General features: G+C 45.8%; 2 protein-coding genes across 2 annotated transcripts in view; both read left to right on the top strand.

Moving 5' to 3' along the window:
• Window positions 1-1352: 1352 nt before the first annotated feature.
• On the top strand, window positions 1353-3666 carry LOC136432013 (uncharacterized). Its single transcript, XM_066423026.1, has 2 exons — window positions 1353-2026; window positions 2565-3666. The coding sequence occupies exons 1-2, from the start codon at window positions 1353-1355 to the stop codon at window positions 2755-2757; spliced, it is 867 nt and encodes a 288-aa protein (XP_066279123.1). The 3' UTR covers window positions 2758-3666.
• A 1378-nt stretch (window positions 3667-5044) lies between these two features.
• LOC136433822 (fibrinogen C domain-containing protein 1-like) overlaps window positions 5045-20097 on the top strand; it is a 17167-nt gene continuing 2114 nt past the window's right edge. The window contains exons 1-3 of the mRNA XM_066426359.1: window positions 5045-5616; window positions 18358-18601; window positions 19212-19498. Coding sequence (XP_066282456.1) covers window positions 5407-5616; window positions 18358-18601; window positions 19212-19498 — 741 coding nt within the window. The 5' untranslated portion in view covers window positions 5045-5406. The remainder of the gene's footprint in view (window positions 5617-18357; window positions 18602-19211; window positions 19499-20097) is intronic.

Here is a 20097-nt window from a genome sequence, read left to right as displayed (position 1 = left end):
TACTTTGTCATGGTTTCTCTGTCTCTTTGTGGGTTGTAGAGACAAAGAAACCATGACAAAGTAGATAGCCCGACAAAAATGCCTAAAAACACGCCAAAAACCTGCCGGACCCACTCCTCTGCTTGGAGAGTAGTTTTTACAGGGTATGCAGATATACAAATAAATACACAAGTGACGACATAGCAACAACAACAACTGTTGACGTGTCCTCGTGGTTTGGAGTCCATCAAACATGCATGTATGGCATCATAGTTGTTAGGATGAAACTTTTATTTCTCGTTTCTCGAGTTGCATCAGGTTTACAACAGACTCGAGCTTGATTAAAATCAATGACAGTGCCAGAGGAAACACGTTTTGTCCTCGGCCGGGTGAAATCGCGTGCTTCAATGATTTAGCCGGAGGCAACAAAAGGTGGCCCTGAATAATAGATGACTGCCTAACAGTCGAAACCGGTCGAATGCCGTCTCATCTGCTGTCATTTCCCAGAACTACGAATGATGCCTAACAGTGTTTTGTTATGCACATATATACTTGGATTTGTAACTTTCGAAAGGAAAAAAAATTGAAAGGTGAAGATGAGTTCCTTAATTCTTTGTGGTTGTTTTGTTACTCTATATACATTATTACGCACAACCATTAAGTTAAGACCGTAGGCTACAAAAGATGCCCTTGAATGATAGATATCCGTTTAGCAGTATTTTTTTCTGTGTTCCAGCGAGCTTTATTTGGATTTGTGACTTGTGACAGGAAAAAGGCGACGTTTAGAGGTCGTTTATGCTTTTTATTTGTTGTTCTATGTAAATACAACCATTATAACCATTTTGGTGACACACCTTACGCAGTCCCTATTTTCCGACACACCACACCCACGGTGATTATCGGCATTCGTGCACGGGTCAATTGATTTGTTAACAACCGGGCGAATTCAATTTATTCATGGGTAAAGAAGGTTACGATCACCTCCTAATGTCACTTTTTTCTTAGTCCTTTGACTTTCTTCGTTGCCACTAGTTGTATTAGTTTGGTCTTCGTCACTTTCTGTCGAGTCAAAGATTTCTGTCGACGTCGATGAAATACTTCTCAGAGTAATTAAGTTCGAGATCTCCCTGCATGTCATGTGAACCCAACCTTGACTGAGAGGCTGCGTCACAGAAATGACGTTCCTTATTCGACAGGACTTGTTTTGAAGACGCACTGGGGATATTCCCACTGTAGTCGTCTGAAATCGTGGACAGATTCACTTGAATATTTCTAAGAGACGGTACTGTACTCAAGTAAAGTGAACCGAGAGGAAATATTAGCAAGACACTACGAAGGAGTTACGTCGACTACCCTTTCCAATTCGACTATTCATGGGTGACTGTGGCGGAGGTGGCGGCGGTGACGGTGGGGGAGGATTCAGTAGTGGCGGCGGGGGGTTCGACGGAGGAGGAGGAGGGGGATTCAGCAGTTGCGGGGACGGTGGTGGCTTCGGTAGCGCCGGAGGCGGGTTCGGTCATGGCGGCGATGCGTCGTCATTTGGAACCGGCGGCCACACGACCCATCCGCAAGGTGGCATCTTCCCCGGCTCCCATGGTTTTCACGGAGGCGGACGAGGCCTAAACAGACGGTATCACTACAGCTCCCCTGGGTTCAAATATGTTGGACACCGTACCAATAACCCAGTGGCCCAGGCCCTTTGTCCTATGATCGCTGGCACGGTCTTTTTGATCCAGGGCTGTGTATTTACCGGTGTCGGATTCAGCAGAGAGGTACTGACGCCGTTCAAAGTGATCGGGCCCACGTTTCTGTGCCTGGGACTCGTACTCCTCCTGCTAGCGTGCTTCTGTTGTAAAAAGGCCCGGGACGCCGCCAACCAGCAGGGCGGACAGCCCACGGTACAGGTGGTGGGTTCCACCGCCCCGCAGCCGCCGGGAGGCCTGGGGGTGGGGCAGACCGTCGTGACCGGCGCACCGGTAGGCCATGTCGCCCCGACCGTGATGGCAGAGATGTTTCCAGTAGTGCAGCACCCACCCTATCCCTCAAGGTATTTAAAGGCTTCTTTTAGCCGTGGTGAGTCTTGGAGTAGCCTCTAGCAGGCTCCAGAGGCGGTTGAAAAGAGTAGAATTTGGGCAAATAGACAGAAAACATGCCAGAGGAGTTAGTGCTCCAAAGGAGTACAGTTTGCCGATCTAAAAGTGTTCTCCTTTAGCAGACTAACTGCTCTGGCATGTTATTTGTCAATTTCGTCGATTTCTACTCTTTCCAGTCGCCTCTGGAGCCTGGTAGAGGCTACTCTTGGAGGACTTCTTATGCTTGTATCCGCCTGTTGCAATGAAGAAATTGTGACCTTCTTCCGATTTGCCCCGTTTTCTGTCAGTTGGTCTATCAGAAAACGGAGCAAATCAGGAGAAGGTCACAATGGCCTCTGACTGCCTCGTTCGCAAATAGCCATCATCACCTTAGGTCACGTGATCGAATAAGAAGCCTTCTTGAAATGAATATTCAAATTACCGAAAGTTATTGGCATCAATAGCACATGATTACAGTTATAATCTCTATTGTCTTCACCTCGTTTCGACCAGGATGCAGGCCCACTGGCCTGGGGCCACACCTAGCGACGGGCGAACGACCACACCCCCGGGGAGCCACGCCTACCAACCGTCTGGCCATGCCTACCAACCGTCGGACCACGCCTACCTACCGTCGCACATCGCCCCAGCCCCTCCCCCTTCTTACTATGAAGCTACCCGTGCGGACATATCGTCAAAGCCGTAGACTTACTTATCTCTTATGACACTGGCAGTGCGGCTGATAGCTTGGTTCTTTATATTACCTTCCAAAATGAAAGACACATAGAGAGCACGGAAAACAAATAATCAAAGAACCCTTCCAATTATTAAAAAAGAAAGATCAATGATCCAAGGAACGACAAAAACTGGATTGTTTACAACATGTAGATGACAGAAAAACACCTCCATACTGAATCCGTCTAAACATGTCTATTCTTTTACAATAATTCTATCTAACACTATTTTATTCCATTCATCAACCTTTAAAAAAAGATTTTGCCTGTTCCTTTTGCTATGGTAGCTTATAGATTCATAGCTGTATTTGTCATTTATGTTTCAAAAAGAGAGAAGAAACTACTAGGTGATCAACATAAGTTTATCAATAGTCCACAGTTTGTCTATTTTTTAGTTTTTCAATGTTAGAATGTAGCAGCTTATCAATTCATATGCTTCTTATAGACCACGTGTGGTCATCTGTGCATTTAGCCCATCTGGGCAGGAATATGCAATAAAGACTATTATATATTTATGCTGCAATATCAAGACAATCATTGAAGCAATGACACGCTTGTGACCACGGTGTGCCGTGTACAAATTTCTCTGTGCTGTGTGATGAGGCCCCCGTGTCTTACTTTTAAAGGAGAGGTGTTGTAAAAGTAAGATGGTGCTGTCTTGGCCTTGTACCACTGAACTCTTTCTTGTGTGACCATTTGTAAAATACCTGTCTTCATTCTGAAGTACTGGTGTATATATAGTGTTTTAATGTTGTATATGTCTATATCTCAACACGGGCGAGAAAAAGTAGAATATGAAATAATGTTGAAAAACATGTAAAACGGAACTAGGGTATAGTATATAATATACCAGGGATAAATAAAATGAGGTTTATGAATATCTACCTGTTTTTGTGTTTGTTTGTTTACTCTTCCAACATCAGTAGGCTACGGTACACAGTACACAGATGCCATTGCTAGGTATATACATGTATATAGAATAGCGCCGTATTCTGTATCTGTATAGCCGGTATAACCGCCCTTCGGCGTAACACACCAGCCTCACAAGCACGCGGCGTGACAGCAGCTGGTTCTACTATATCGAGGGATCTGTCACACCTAACACTTGCACATCTAGCTGCAACCGTTCTTTTTTAAGTTATCCAGCGAAGCCCCTACTGTATTTGGTGACAAAGATTTACGAACTGTACAACTTACTTACTTGATAATTGATCAGGTCTCCTCATCGGATGAGTGGCCTGCGCCAGGATGAATTCGTATTTTACGTCTCGCCACCATTCTCCGCCAGTCCACTCTGTTCCGGGCCGTCTTGCTCAAATCTGTCAGCCTCGGGTTGTTTTTCCCAGCAGTCAATCTCACGTCCTCGAGCACACAATCCAGCCATGTTCTTCTGGGTCTGTACTGTACGACAGTTCTGGGAAAATACGATTTTTTCAACACATCCTATAGGTTGGTAACTCTGGTTGGTATTCGGTAACATTGTATAGTTACATAGTATGGTGATCTGATTACTTTGGCACGGACCTGCCTACTAGTATGTACACAACATCGCGCCATTTCCCAGTAGGTAATCATCAGACGTCACCTGATCAGCACCACATTGCTGCCGACCCGCGTGTGCCAGTGTCACTGTCAGACTGACAAAAACTCTGGAACGGAAAGCCGTAGCCTGGTTGCCGGCCTTGTCCGCTCCCACTGACCGCTAGAGGGATGGCCCTGGCCTGGAGCTCAACTTGTACATGCCCCATAGTTTAGCGCCTAGTTCCAATTAGTCGGTAACTAGGAGACCCCGGGTCACGTCCTGGGAACTGCATCTCGGTTGGGGCTTTGGGAAGGGACGTAAAATGGGGGACCCGTCTTCGATCGAAGAGGTGCCTCGGGCACCTAAAGAATAAACGGGAGGGGCTACCAACCCCTCCCTACAAAAATAAACCCTTCTACAGAAAAAGCAAGGAAACTTTCTGACCTATGTGTCACAAGGTGAACATCAACAACAACAACACGGATCGCCTACCTAGCCTGCAAAGCCTGCTAACAAGACTAGCACCTGTGAAGTGATACGAGGTGTCTAGCTGCGCGTGTGGAGAGGAGCCAGTAAGGAGAGACAAGATCAGAAAATAATAGACCTGTTGGCAACGACACACGTGAGATGTGAGCCACGTTTCACAACAAAGAACATCTGATTTGGCAATCTCACAATGTCACTGGCGACCACCTTGTAATAGATACTGTGGCTCCTAACCCAGGTGGAGTGCATGGAGGCGCTGGATTGGCTCTATGATGGAGTGAGTGGAAACCATATACATAGATGATTATGACTCGTATTAGGGTTTCGCAAGTTGCCGGAGACACAGAGGTCTAAATCTCACCACACCCCTTCCCAAACTAGAAGCGAACAGAGATGTAAACGCAACCAAGCGCGCCTTTTAAGCACTGTATCTAATAACGGTGTATATTTTTTTCAACTGTACAGCTCCCCCATACACACAAACATCAATGGTCCGTCCCGTACAGCAGACGAACAGCCCTCCGTCTGGTGAAGCGCCATCTCGGAGCTCCAGTTCGTCCCTCCAGCCAGTCCGCACAGACAACCCCCAGGCCTGCCCGGAACACTCTTTACCATGCGTCCCTCGGTGATAATTTTACTGCTGTTATATTTCGGAGATGGAGGAGCCAAGAAGCCGACGAAGGAAGCGGCCAGGACGCCCGAGAAGGAAAAGCGCAACCCTCAGTGCGAAATGCTGGGGAGACGGTACCTCCGTCACTGTCAGTGTGGCTTGAGTGATCTTGGTCTTCTCGCCGCCGCCGCCATCGGCGATCCTCCTCAGCAGGTAAGTACGCCTTGCAACACTCTGCCCATTAAAAATAGTGCGTGGATTTGTTTCCGTCACCACTGACGGTGTCAACGTACCTACGCACCACTGTCACCCAGCCAAGAATCTGTAGGAAATGCCGCTATTAAAGATGCTATCCAGGGCTCGGTCGCCGCGGCTTGGCAGACGACCTATCCCTGGTTGGGGGTACAAGCGAGGCTCTCTGGTTCAGATTCGTTACAGAAATGTTATACTTTCTAACTCTTCTGTGCCAAGAATCTAAAGATAAACATCTTCCCAGCGCCGGAAGTCTTGCAAGATACCTTTTCAGTATTGTCGCAATGATCGAAAGTAGTGCAGACGGCTTTATGCAGAGGAAAGTTTCCCTTTTTGTAATTTTCTGTGTCTTAAGTGTGCAGCTAACTGGGTCATGTACCCTTTGGCGTAACATACTAGTTTCACAGACACAAGCAGAGCGGTTTGCCACACTTAGCATAGGCTCAAGCGTTCCACTTGAGGCTGCGACCGCGGAGCGACAAAACATATCACAGGTCACTGAACGAATTTTATAGTTGAAGAATTACTCTTTTTACATGTTTTGTTGTCTATTAGATCATGCTTTTACATATTCCATCACATTCAAGTTAAAATCAAGAGTCACACAGATCCATTTTCGGTCACTCAGCGATCGCCGTCTAGTGGAAAAGGCGGGTTTAGAGTTACATAATGAGATGATGCCTTAAAATTTTACTTCAGGACAGTTTCCAGGGATGGTAACGAATCTTCAAACTTGTTCGTTTCAATTTCCATCTTACTTTCTGCGGGTTAACTCTTTGTAATGCTGACATACTTGGTCAAATACCCCATCTACCTCGCAAAGCCACAAATAGTGACTTTGCGTCTTCACCTCGCGGTCTGACCAGCACCCCAGGCGGAACTGTCGGTGCCTATCGTTCGCATTTGTTCCAGTTATATTACAATAATTGGAACATGGCACTAATTGGTCGCTAAAGCCGGTTGCTCTAATTGTAGGGTCTACTTTCTCATTTCCAATTTTGTCAGAAGTCGGTTCGCAGACAGGTGTTTTAGGTTTCCTGCGTGTTTACCTTACCTACTACTGAGTTCAAGCCCGTTTGAGTGCCTGACGTGTCAGGCCCAGTCCTAAACCCATCTTATTTTCCCTCCTTCACGTGTGTGTAGTTAAAGTGCTGAGCTATAAAGTCAAAGGCCTGGTCGCAGACGTCTCTCCTGTGTCCCTATTCCACCTATTTGGCAACAGAAGTAACGGTATATTGAACATACCGGGAGGTCGCGAGGCCGGGACCCGGAACGTGAATGTATGCGGAGCCTGCATCTTGATCTGGCAGAAGCTTCTAGTGGTGCACTACTACTGGAGACTTTCGGTGCGTTCTGCGCTGAAAGGGCCTCTCGCGCACATTCCACTCTATTCATATATACCAGAACCTTCTTAGACAAAGAAGGGTAATCGTATCTTGATTATTTCATTTTAGAGGAAAGAATTCAAACTCAATCATGATCAGAAGAGAGAAGATTTAGATAGACGGATCGCCGCCCTGGAGGTATGATAAAAGTACTGGTGGCGCTTATTCCTTCAAAATTTCGCAGAGCTACTTTCAAATAAACCTTACCCCCTATGTCTCTCAGTAACTGTTAAAAAAAACTTCAATTTTAAAGATCTAGAGTTTAAAGTATTCGTTAGCTAGCCATTTTCTCCGCCCATACTTTGTACATAGGACTAATTTCCAAGCAGACGTAGGGTCAGACTCGGTGTTTTATATGTGTTTTTACGGCGTCTATACGTCTTTTAGAGTGGTCCTAGTCTTTCTCTCATCACTGTCCCCTATATTCAAATATACGATCCACTAAGAAGACGTAAGAAAAGCGCCTCAAAAACGGAGACGGAATGTAGTACATCTGCTTGGAGATCGGCGGAGGAACGTTTTGCGTGAGATCGAGGGTTTCCTCAGCCGCAAGATGTCAGGAACTTCTGGATCGTCTCCAGCTCCTGGTGCCCACTGAAGCTAGGGATCAGGTAGAGGCTGTCGACATCTTGCCGCAGGTCCGTCGTGACATATGTGTCAGGATAGCGATTGCGACGACTCTAACGGTAGAGATCCCGTTCGTAGTCTCTCTCAACAGAAACTCCGATCGGCTCGCGATATTAGGATGTTAGGGCCCTGTCACACTTGTGCGTATATGCAAGTCCTCATGAGTTGCGTATTAGCAAGTTTTTGTTTTAGGTTAAGTTTGCAGCCGAAGAAGTCATTTCTTTGGTTCGATAACTAGGCTGCACAACGGTGGGTCAAAGTAGACCACAACTTTTTCTCCGCAAACCTTACTCAAACCATAAAAATGTTAATACGCAACTCATGCGGACTTGTATATACGCACAAGTGTGACAGGGGTTTTAACCCTATCTAGACCGGGGGGGGGCTAAAAGTGCCCGCGCCAACTTTGACATCGGATAACTGCCAAACGACGTATGGTAGAACAACCAAACTTGGTGAATTTTCCTAAAATTTAGTTGGCAACAATATTATGATAAAATTATAAGTTTATCATTATTCGTGTTGCCATGGCAACGGGTTTCTGAAGAGGCATTTTATGCAAATTTCACTAATTTCGATTTAAACATAGTTGTTTCCAATGTTTTCTTGCTCAACCAGACTAGTTTCCTACATGTATAACACCACATGTGATTTAATGTAACTTTCATGATTCGATATTCATAAATTATGCTAATTTGATGACGTCATCGCTCAAAATCCAAGATGGCGGACAAAATCATTATTTTCGGTATAAACAGGCTTTTTCGCCTTTAAATTCGTCACAACCTGGAATTTTCTTAACCAGAAACATTCAGATGAATGTTTTTAGTCTATTTTCATTGTTATTTGGAATAATACATGGAAAAAATGTATTTTGAAAAATTTCAAAATGGCCGATCCAAGATGGAGGATCCCAGGGGGTCGCTAACAACACATGACGTCATTCTTCGACGTCATTTTGACATCAACTTAGGCACCACTGACGTCAAATGTCTTGGCATACCTTTAAATCAATAATACGCACTATTTTGTCTAATACTTTTAGATATTATGGGAATTCCCTATTTAGCCAATAAAATCGCATCGATGACGTCATAATTACGTCATATTACGTCATACCGTCACCAAAATTACAGAAATTATAAAACTTCACGTGAACATCACTCCCTGCAAATTTGGTGATGATAGAGCATACTGTTCGGAAGTTATGACGGGGGGGTCGAAAGAGCCCCCCCCGGTCCAAGAAGTCTAAAAAAAGCCCGGTCTAGATAGGGTTAAGAATGTGTTAGGGTGGTCTCCCATTTCTAAATCCTAAATTTGAAGTCAATCAATTGATGTAAAGTGACATGAGTCGAAGTGGAAATGTTCTGACAGTCCGTTGAATGATAAAGAGGTTGGGAATTCGAATCCCGGTTGCACATGACTGGGAAGAATCACAGTCCTTCGGACGGGGCGTTACAGCGTGGTCCGCTGTTCATTGTACTTGTCCAAAAGACCTAGGACGAATCTCCCCGGTAGAATGAACCTGTAAATACTGTACATAGCATCTGTCTCCCCTTTCACGACCAGTGGAAGAATAGCTCGTCAGTGAGCTAAACTGGTTGGAAATCACTTTTATTTTCACTGACAGAATCGGCGATTCTGCCAGATTGTAATCTCTACCCTACCTGACAAACATACACTTCTCCCCCGGCCTAACGGGTCATGGTGATAGCAGGTACACGACAGCCACTCCCAGAGATAACCCAACCGGGAACAATGGGTCAAGGCTGAGGTCTGTAACCCAGTGAACTAGTTGGCAGTGCCGGTGTGCTGATAGCGAGGAAAGCCCTCCGCGCCTCTCGAGTCTAGCCTCGCGGTGAAGACCTTTCCGGCTGCTGTCGCTTTTCTATGGCTTTTTTTGTGTGCTTTGCGTTGTTACCGGGTGGTCGTGTCTGCGTAAAGGTTAATTGGGCCGTTAGGGTGTATGGCCCAGAACCCAGAGGTCCTTGGTTCTAATCCCCTGACATGCCACCGATCCATGCTGTGCCCTTAGGAAATACTTTTAAGACGACGTTCGTCACTCCACCCAGGTGAAAATGGGTACCTGACTTCGGTTGAGGGGGTAAAATGCGGTGGAAGGAGAGCGATGGGCTCCGCCTTCCAATACCGTGCCCGAGACACAGAATTATCACCCTGCCCTTATGGCTTCAAAACGTCTATGGGACCACATTTACCTTTTACTCTGTAATGCTACGCAGTACTGGGTCAGCCTGTCGATTATGCCTAACCACAGAAGAACATGCGAGCGACAGTCACCCAGAAGGTCTGGGCAGGAGGCTACTCTCGTGCCTCCCCAGTCTTAAGAATCAGATAAAGGCTGCGCATGGGGCCGAGATGTCCTAATTCCTTCACCTCTGGCGCATAACTCTTCAGTCACGGTTTCCGGACGGACCTTAACATTGCACTGCGCTAATGTATATGTCCTGAAGGGAGAGAAAGGGAGGGAGAATATGCCCGAATTTAACTTATCCCCTTCTTTTTACTCAAAGACATGTATATGAAGTCCCTGTCTATTGACAATTTGTCCTGGGTTCAGATCTAATGTTCATATAATGTGTTGAGGTGTAATGAAATAAAACAGGAGTCATTCCGGACAACTTGACTTAGAAAACGTAACAATTGTTCACCCAGAACATCTGCTTGGAGATCTTTCGCAACCTACAAGGATTCTCTACAATGTGTTATTTGCAGGTGCGGGTACAACGGGAGACCGAAACAAAATCTACCTGTTCGTATGTTTCCATCAATACAGAGAAGCGCAAAGAAGCTGTATCTACATATCTAAGCTAGATTTCTATATCCATGAAGCCAGCGGGCCCTGCTTTGCGCCCGGGTCTGGACATGGCTGGAAAAATGTAGCGTCGACCTTCTTTGGGATGGGGACGTAAAGTTGACGGCCCTGTTTATGGGGGAGCTTATGGGGTCAGATCTTTCCCGGTAAAAGAACTCAACGCACTTATGTCAATTTCTCCTTAAATCATTCGAAAAGCGAGACAGAATTACCCATACATGAATATATATTGTAACAAATACAGTGGTTTCGAAAATATTTTGTACTTAGAATTTTAGGATAGATTAGCCTTGTAGAACAGATTGTTGATTTCATGCCATACATTGTACCATGTACGATTGTTGAGCAATAAAGTTCACTTCACTTCACTTATCGTAAATAGCGGGGGTGACCCGTGAGCCGTACCGAAGTCGCATTACGCTGCTAGCTAACGAAGAGGCGTCCATATGCTTCGCCCAGTCTGATGTCGACCCCCACTGGCCCTCCACGTTCTTACCCATCTCAAATGTACATATCATGTGTTTGCTCCGAAGTGACCTGACCTGGCCCAATGGGACGATAAAAGTCTCATCCATTAAAAGGTCAGTGACCGGGTCACATAGAATGCATTTAAATCCTTTTGATAAACGACGAGTGTTTTTACTTTCTTATTCGGCTTCTTTAGATACTAGTATATTCGCTGCTGAATCTCAGGATTTTAGATAAGTGACATAAAGCTGTCACCTGATCATGAATTGTCTTAAATCCTTTCGATAAACGCGAAAAGGTTTAAGTTTCTTTTTCGGTTTCTTTGAATTTACATTCGCTGCTGTATCTCAGGATTGAGATAAACCGCATAAACCGTTCACTTTATCTATCATGAACTATTTCAAATCCTTTAGATAAACTCCTCATAATGTCTAGTGTCTTGTTCGGCTTCTTCAGTGGGTTTACATTCGCTGTTGAATCTCATGATTTAGATAAACCACATAAAACTGTCTCTTTATTATTACTTATTTCAAATCCTTCAGATAAAGGACACTTTCCTTTTCGGCTTCGTTGAATCTACTTTCACTGCTAAATCTTAGGATTCTGATAAACCATAAAATCTGTCACTTTATCACCACGGCACATTGAATGTGGATAGACAGATGTGGCGTTGTCATCTGAAAAAAAAATGTTGGCATGTTGGGAACTCAATCGACTGTCCCAAAGGATGACTATGTGGTAGCGACCATGTGGCATCTATGAGCGTGATCGGTTCAACGTGAAAGTCAGGGGGACACGGAACCCCGGCTCGTCTGGCCCGTGTCAGGTCTGATCAGTCCAGCCTGTGTGATAATTGATGGAGCCACATGCCGTACTACTGGGAACACCCCTACGGTTAAAGGCATCCAGAGCATTTTATGAGGCTTAAAACTTGAGTTCAAAAACTCCAATTTCTAGTCATTCCTACACATAGTAAGTTTCAATAACACTATAACATCACACATTGACTTTAACGGAACAAAAATACGATGTCGTTGTGTTATGAGAACTGATAGAAAATCCAAGCCCTAATAGACTGATCCTGACTGTCCATCACAACTAGCGGTTCGACCAATGAGAGAGTGACTGCATATCCGTCAAGGCGTCAACTATTTGCATCTTTATACTTTAATTTTGCATTTCTACGTTTTGACGGAGGTGGGTGGGGCTATGGTATCTACAGTATTTACAGTAGGCGCGTGAAACTAAAAGATCACCATGTAGCTTATTTTTGTGCCGCTTTTGAGCACTTTTGATAAGAAATCCGCACGTAAATGTGGTAAACAGTGGCATTAAATGTCAATTTCATAAAGATTACAACAACTAGAGTCTTTTCAGTTTTCAAGCCTCATAAAATGCTCTGGGTGCCTTTAACCGCGAGCTCCCACAAAGTCTTCTACCAGACTCCTAGGCTGGTATACTTAGCCTGGGACGCCAGACTGTTTCTAGGGCGCACACAGGCTAGCTCATTGACTCCAGTGCCTACGTTCACTCTAATAAAATTTTGCCACAACCCTCTGAGCTGCTCAGGATCTGAGTAAGGGGTCAGTGGCAAAATTTCATCGAAATGCATGTTGGCCCTGAGTCAAGGAGCTAGACTGTGTGTGCCGTTGAAAAAGTCTGGCACCCAGGCTATACTACGGTTGCTGGAAAAGCAGTAGAAACTGGCCAAATAGGCTAAATAACTTGCTACTTTCCCAAAATGATAATTCGGTGGGGAAAACTGTGACGTTCTTTTCATATGCCCTGTTTTCTTTCCAAGTGAATGGCGGGGAGTGCAGAATGAAAACGGGGCATATGAGAAGACAATGCCAATGTGTAACTTTTCTGGAAAATCAGTCAACCTTTTTGGCCAATTTCAACTACAGTTCTAGTAGTCAGCAGGTCAAGGAGTCTGGTAGAGTCTAGCTCCCCAGTACCTGTAGGTGTTGTAGGTCGCTGTCTGTTATCTTATATAGCAATAAAGTCCAATTATTTCCTGTCTGCTTTTGATTATCTGACTTGTCAGTTTCCCAAACGTCACTACCATGGTCGCAATCTCTTCTCAGCAGATGTAAGGATCCGGCTCAGCATTAGTGTCATTGCTGGAAAGACGAAGTAAAAATGTTGCAAAAAGACGAAAAAACACTGAGCCAGATGCTTACATCTGTTTGGAGACTACCTTGACCCAAGTAGGTCTAAACCCCCTTGCTTGACCGTACACGGCTGGATACCACGCAACAATCAAACGGAGTCCGTACATTATATAGGCTTGCTGCTGTGACTGGGAAGGCTGGAAAACCTCCTTGGAAACTAAAACTGTTGCAAAAACACGCATAAGTTAACGCCGAGAGTGACCCAGATCCTCACTGCTTGGAGATTACCTTGAATGTACATGACTTGATACCACGAAACAATAAAATTGATCCCCTATATCACACAGGCCTGGCGCTGTGGAAGTTCGGCTCCTGGACCGTTTTCACGATGTGGCCAGGAAGCGATTTCTCGCTGGTTTAAGATCAAGGGCGCGAGGCCTCGTTATCAAAGGGCTGCCTACTCTCTGTGTGGAAAGCGGGACTTGAGAGACTACATGGTGAATTTATGCGGGAAAAGAGGACTTTAAACTAGATAGTAGATTCGGTCGGTGGTGATTGGCGGTTGGAAGTGTGACAAACAGAAAGGGTCAACAGCCGACAAGTTCGACATACTGATCTTCACTCTTGTTGAACTTGTCACCATTCATTTTGTACGTGCATGGTACTAGTAAGGTTACGGAGTAAAAAAGACAGCGCCTCCTCAGCAATGTCTACCTTGCTCAAGAGTGATACTTTTCTTTCCCCCATTAATGAACTATCGTTCACAGACAGTAGGCAACCGTACACACGTATGCAACATCTTCAGAAAGGACGCTGTAGCCGCATACTTTGAAATAATTCCTAAATGAAAACTCTAAACGGGAACTATGCGGCTACGGTGTCCTCTACAATAACATATCGTTCACAGACAGTCAGGTTTTTTTGTTCTATGTGAATTTCTGCACGTCCGGCGTGTCACCCATGACTGATGTCAGACGCACGCAAACTTGTTCCAGCTTAGCCGGGCGACACGCTGCCCCCATTCCGCGGCTTCCTGGCGATCCCGCGCCTTCGGTCACAATTTTAGGGGACATGCGAGCAGATGCAAAGAGGATACTTGTATCTCACTGGGCTGTGTCACGGTGGTGGCCTCGCTGCGTACTGAATAGGATTTGTGCTCCCTTGACTTTATAATACGAATATCGTGTAAAACGTACAAGCATGACTCAAAAGACAACAAAACACACAAAGTGTAAAAAGATAAGTTTTTTATCGACAAAATTCGTTGGGAGCTCTGTCAGATCACAAGGTCGCAGCGAGGTCGCCAACGTGCCGCAGCTTCGGTGAGATACCCGTTTTAGGATCCAACTGTAAGTTTTGGACCGCTCACATCGGGATGGACCCTTCTTTTCGAATTCGATGAGTGTGTCGGGATCCTTAACGTGCTCGTGGTGTGGCTCCCCTCAAACACGGGATCTCCGGCCAGAGAGGACGTCCCTAACAGAAGCTAGGTTCTCATTTTCACCTGAGCACAGTATTGGTACTCTCCAAGCAGATTGGGAAGATTGTGGCCTTTTATCATATGTCCTGTTTTCTTTCCGCCGACCTAACCAACATTCGTACAACAAGTTTGATAAATACTGGAGCCTGCCAGGGATTCGAACCCAGAACCTTCAGATTCTAAGTCAACAACCCTGACCTTTGCTATGTTCATGTATTTACGTATATTCATTCATTTGAGCGTCTTGTCAAATATTCTATTTTCCATAATGTACAAGTGACGGCGAAAATAGAAATTGAGTATAACTTGAGTTCGCCGTCACTTTGTTTTTGCTCATCTATTTGTATTGTTTTCTTTAAATAAAAAGAACTGACCACAGGACCACCTCGATGCTACGTGCGAAGTCTAAGACATCCCTCTTCCCAGGTAGCCCGGGGTCACGACCGCAGAGCCCAGGTCCTTTCATGTCATGACCACCTCACCTGGTCCTACTCAGGCGTCGTAAATCAAACGAGTCATGACCACTTAGACCGTCACGCTGTCATACTGTATCTAGGCCGATACGTATATAAAAGGTAAATGTAGTCCAATAGCCTTTTTGAGGCCGTGGGGCTGTGGGTTGTTATGCACCGTGTCTAGGGCACGGTATTGGAGGGAAAAGCCTTTTCCCTCCCCAGCCGAAGGCAGGTGCCCATTTTTACACCTGGATGGAGGGGGGAAATTCGTGCTAAGTGACTTTCCCCAAGGGCACAAGATCGGCATGTCAGGGGATTGGAAACCAGGACCTCTGGGTTCTGGGCCAAACACCATGACCGTTACACAACCACGACGCCACTCGAATGCATTATATATACTACCTTCCAAGAAGAAACCGTAAAATAACGACTTAAGAGTATCGATATATCATCAGACATACAGCACCTCACTGTGCCCTCTATCAACATAGTATAGTTTAGAATCTACCGTAGTACATTGTGTTAATGTGACTACCCAGTGGTCTTATACGACGCTTCACGTGCGTTACATTGTACCTGTTACAATTGTTGTGCAGTGAACTTTGACTGACTGACCGACTGTAGATATTCTCCTCCGCGAGTAGACCGCTCAGAGGTTAAAAGTCAATCTGTGCAGCACTTGACATAGTTTACCCTGTTCAAATACTGGGTTAACCTCTCGACACCATAAAAGCAGAAGGTCGGGAGGGATTGTCTCTATCAAACCCAATGGGTTCGACTGGTAACGTTACATGGTATCCAACCCTGTTATAGCTGTTCTCTCTTTCGTCTTCTTCGCAAAGGGCGAAAGAAACTATGGAGCTATAATGGGGATGGATACCAGGCTTGGATTGCTGGGAAATAGGAGAACTTGGCCAAACGGGTTGAACGATTTGCCAGATGAGCTGGCAGGCCATGGAGTTACACACGTACATAACTCTACTCGAAAAGATTGAGCCATCGGGGACTCATTCAGCAATTCGGCCAATTTCTACAATTTTCCCAGCAAACCAAAGGGTCTGGTACTATTCGTAGGGACTACTTAGCAGCAGGACTTCAAAGCGATTGAAATCAACTTTGCCTCTCACACGCTGGGTGTCATCTTCTCCACAGCACCTTTATACCTTTGCGCTGTTATGGCCTAGCCAAAAGGTCACCGAACGCTGCAGTGCGGTTTCGGGGTACTGGGTCGTATTAACTGGCACGTGTCCAGTTTCACGCATGAGGTCTGACACCTCATTTATTCTCGGTCCGAAGGTGTCACGTAAAGTCTGGACCTGTTTCTAAAGAGCCACATGCCATATTGCAGGTACGCGCCTGGTTCGATAGCCTGAGTACCATCCTCCGTAGTAACCGCTGGATCTCCCTTTTCGCTTGCCTTGTATGAAAGGAATCGGCTACGCAGAGAGGGTCCAATCTGCAATCCTAACTGGGCCTGCGAATGAAACCCTCGATGGCCAAAGTCCCCTGGCAAACTGATTTTCCCTATAGCCGGCGCGGTTAGTCTGGTAGAGACTGCCGGGGCTACTGGCTACTCGCAGGCTGCCGTCAAACTAGATCTCGAAGATGTACAATGTAGGGTCCGGCTCAGTATCCGTGCGCGTTTTTGTGGCATTTAGTTTAGTTTTTGTAGTAGTGTACCTATTTTCATCTTCAGGTCAAAATGTGCAATACTACTAAAATGACGTATCAAAATGCGGCAAGACGCACGTAAAAGTTAATCACAGAAACTGGGCCGGACCCTGTGTGAACCGCTTAACCGGTTACGACTGGGTGCGTTCTGATGATTCAGTAAACTGATTCCGGATTAATGAGTACCCAGTGGCAGACGAGCTGATAAGTATCGTTCATCTGCGTCTGGTTATCCGGTATCGTCACTTTGGATGACGGTGAGATGTAAGTCAAGTACTAAAGTATGCTAGAACTTCGGAAACGTGCCGACATGTAGCGCCCTTCCTTCTGACACCGACGCGCCCCAGGGCACGATCCTTCACGAGCAGTGAGCCTTGCCCGTGAACTTGGCGGTCCTGGAAGGTGGGAGTCTCCGCTACACTCAGTCAGTGCTAGTGAACTTGGTTGTCCTGGAAAGAGGAAGGTGGCAGTCTCCGCCACAGCCAGTCCGCGTCTTTGTCTCTTCCCCTACACAAAACCAGGGATGTACAGTCCCAGTAGCTCAACTGGTAGCTGCATGTTGAGCCCCTGGTTTCAATTAGCTGCTAACTGGGAGACCACGGTCAAATCCTGGGACAGGACGTCTCTGTTGGGGCTGCACCCGTTTTTCGGAAGGGATGTAAAATTGGGGTCCCTACGGTCCCATGTTCTAGGAGGTGCCTAGTAAACGACCCCCCCCCCGCTACTGAAGCAGCAAGGAAACGTACAGACCTATGTGCCACTAGGCACCACAGGGTGAACAACAACAACAACTACACAAAACCAATAGAAAGACGTACAACAAACCTTAATAATACACGTTACGTTCTGAGGGTGCTTATATCTGCTTGGAGATTACCGATGCCCTGCAGCCCAATTGCAACCTCCGCCTCTAATAGGAAGCAATTACAAAGTTTAACACAGAGAATTAAACTTTAAGTCTGGTACACGCGACTGTAAAGGTTATTTGTTTGGTCTAGATCTGGTGCGTAACAATCTGCAGCTGCTTGGAAATCACGCGGTAGAAACAAGTTGATCGCGAGTTTTCTTCTTTATTGTGCTCCCCACTGGTTGTCTACCTGTTAGTTGTGGCCTGTGGGTAATCTCTAAGCAGATGTAGGGTGGTGGGTCGAAATACCTTCCACAGTCAAACCCGCCCAAGAAGACTACTCAGGGGAGCGATAAAATATGACCCATGTCTACAGGTGCCCACTTTAGGCAGGGTTTTTAATGCTTGAGAAATATCATCACCAAAACAATGGTCACATTGGCGCATGGCCAGGTGGTCTTACTGTAGAGATAGTCACTCTGTTAATTATGTTCACCGACAAACGGTTATGTTTTCGTGTCTGTGTGTGTGTGTGAGCGTGTGTGTGTGTGTGTGTGTGAGCGTGTGCGTGCGTGTATTATTTGTGGACAGCATAATTCAAGAAGCTATGGACAAATCTTTACAACATTCGGTATGTGGGTAGGTGTTGGCAAAACGAAGGACAAGTTCGATGATGATCCCCCTAGCAGCTCTCATTGGTACTGCTTAAGAACTTCCGGTTTTGATATCTTTGTTGCTATGCTGCCTCGAGAGTCAGTGTAGTGTACTGTGACATTTGACGATAAATATACATAAAAGAAATAAATATCTTTCGCCTTCCAGTCGGCTTCCCCGGTGAATTACCTGGAGTTCGACATGATGAGGAGACAGCTCGGCCTGCACCTCACGGAGATCAAGTCCATCAAGCGGCTGGTGATGCAGGTCCTGCGGAAGCTGGAGGGCGTGGCGGAGGAGCAGGAGAAGCAGAGTCTGCGGCAGCACACGGACGCCGGCCCGACGTTAGTGGTGCCCAGGGAGACCTGCCTTCCCGTGCGGCAGAAGGACTGTCCCGGGATCATGTATGTAGGTATGTTATCACAGTCTCCCGGTGAGGCAGAAGGATTGTCCCGGGATCATGTATGTAGGTATGTTATCACAGTCTCCCGGTGCGGCAGAAGGACTGTCCCGGGATCATGTATGTAGGTATGTTATCACAGTCTCCCGGTGCGGCAGAAGGACTGTCCCGGGATCATATATGTAGGTATGTTATCAGAGTCCCTTACGTCATTTCAACACTGCTTCCAGCAAATATTTACATCTTTCAGACACAGGTTACACATATATAGCCGAACATGGTTCGGGACCACCAGTCAACCAAGGTTTGCGGTAGGTTTGGAGCAGTCTGACCAGTTTTGAATTAAGAATCAAATTTTACTCCCAAACACACGACCACTACTGACTTACTCTAACCACCAGGTTTTCGGGCCATATTTCTGCCAGTGTACGTAGTTAGTCAGCTGTTTGACTAATTGTCAAGTCCTGTACAGTACTAAAGACTGTTCTCCAAACACCGCTATCAAGACCGTTGTACTTTTTAAAAGTTGAGTCTACTGTTGAGAGCACACTGGTACTGCTTATCAATCAAAAGCCTGTTACCATCTCCAGCGAAAAACTGAGATATTCTCTTTCATTTCCAGGCCATATATCGTGTACGGACATACTGCTCAGTGGCAAAAACGAAAGCGGCATATACACGATCTACCCCCGCTTCTACAACAGCAGCTTCCCCGTCTACTGTGACATGGAGAGCGACGGTGGAGGCTGGACCGTCATCCAGCGCCGCATCAACGGGAGCATCAAGTTCTTCCGCCCGTGGAAGGACTACAAGGAGGGGTTCGGCAACCTGGAGGGCGAGTTCTGGCTGGGTCTCGACAACATACACGCGCTGACGCGGTCGTTCGGCAGCGCGATGCTGCGCATCCAGGTGCATGGAAAGATTTCTTTATTTGTAGCAGTAGTCCACTGTTTTTTTCAAACGAATCAGCATGGAAATGTACATGGCACACCCAGGTACAGTGGTGATGAACTCTAGCAAGCTGTCTAATATTATAGCATCACCACTGGAAAATTATAATTTGACAATGTCTTGAAGTTCGTAGATTTCATGGCATGACGAACACGACCCACACAGCTCATATCGTAGTTCATCCTTGCTTTTCTCGTCACTTACCTACAGTAGTACTACAGTAACTGATTTTTAAATGGGCATCGACTAGAAAGACTATGATGATTTCAAATTTGGTGGATATTGATAAAAGACTTTATACTATATAATGTCCAACAATTTGAGTTGTGCACCTTATTTCTGGGTGAGGCCGAGGACTTATTAATCATCCCTCATACGTATAGGGCAGTTCAGTCAAGTGTAAAGCGATTGGAATTTGCAATATATTTGGGTTGATATAAAATGTTTCCATTAGATTCTTGGGACAAGAAAGGTGAACCATCGAGTAGTAGGTTGATACGGGCTTGTTCAGGTGAATTGTTCATATCTAGAATGGAGCCTACTAGGTTCTAAAGATT

This window comes from Branchiostoma lanceolatum, chromosome 4 (genome assembly GCF_035083965.1).
Source record: "Branchiostoma lanceolatum isolate klBraLanc5 chromosome 4, klBraLanc5.hap2, whole genome shotgun sequence".
Taxonomy (NCBI): Eukaryota; Metazoa; Chordata; class Leptocardii; order Amphioxiformes; family Branchiostomatidae; genus Branchiostoma; species Branchiostoma lanceolatum.
This window is presented reverse-complemented; position numbering and strand designations above follow the sequence as displayed.

Bases quoted from the DNA above. Each gene is read 5' to 3' on its own strand.
- LOC136432013 (XM_066423026.1), top strand. From the start codon at position 1,353: ATGGGTGACTGTGGCGGAGGTGGCGGCGGTGACGGTGGGGGAGGATTC. The intron at 2,027-2,564 runs GTATTTAAAGGC...CGTTTCGACCAG, and splicing joins CACCCACCCTATCCCTCAAG to GATGCAGGCCCACTGGCCTG.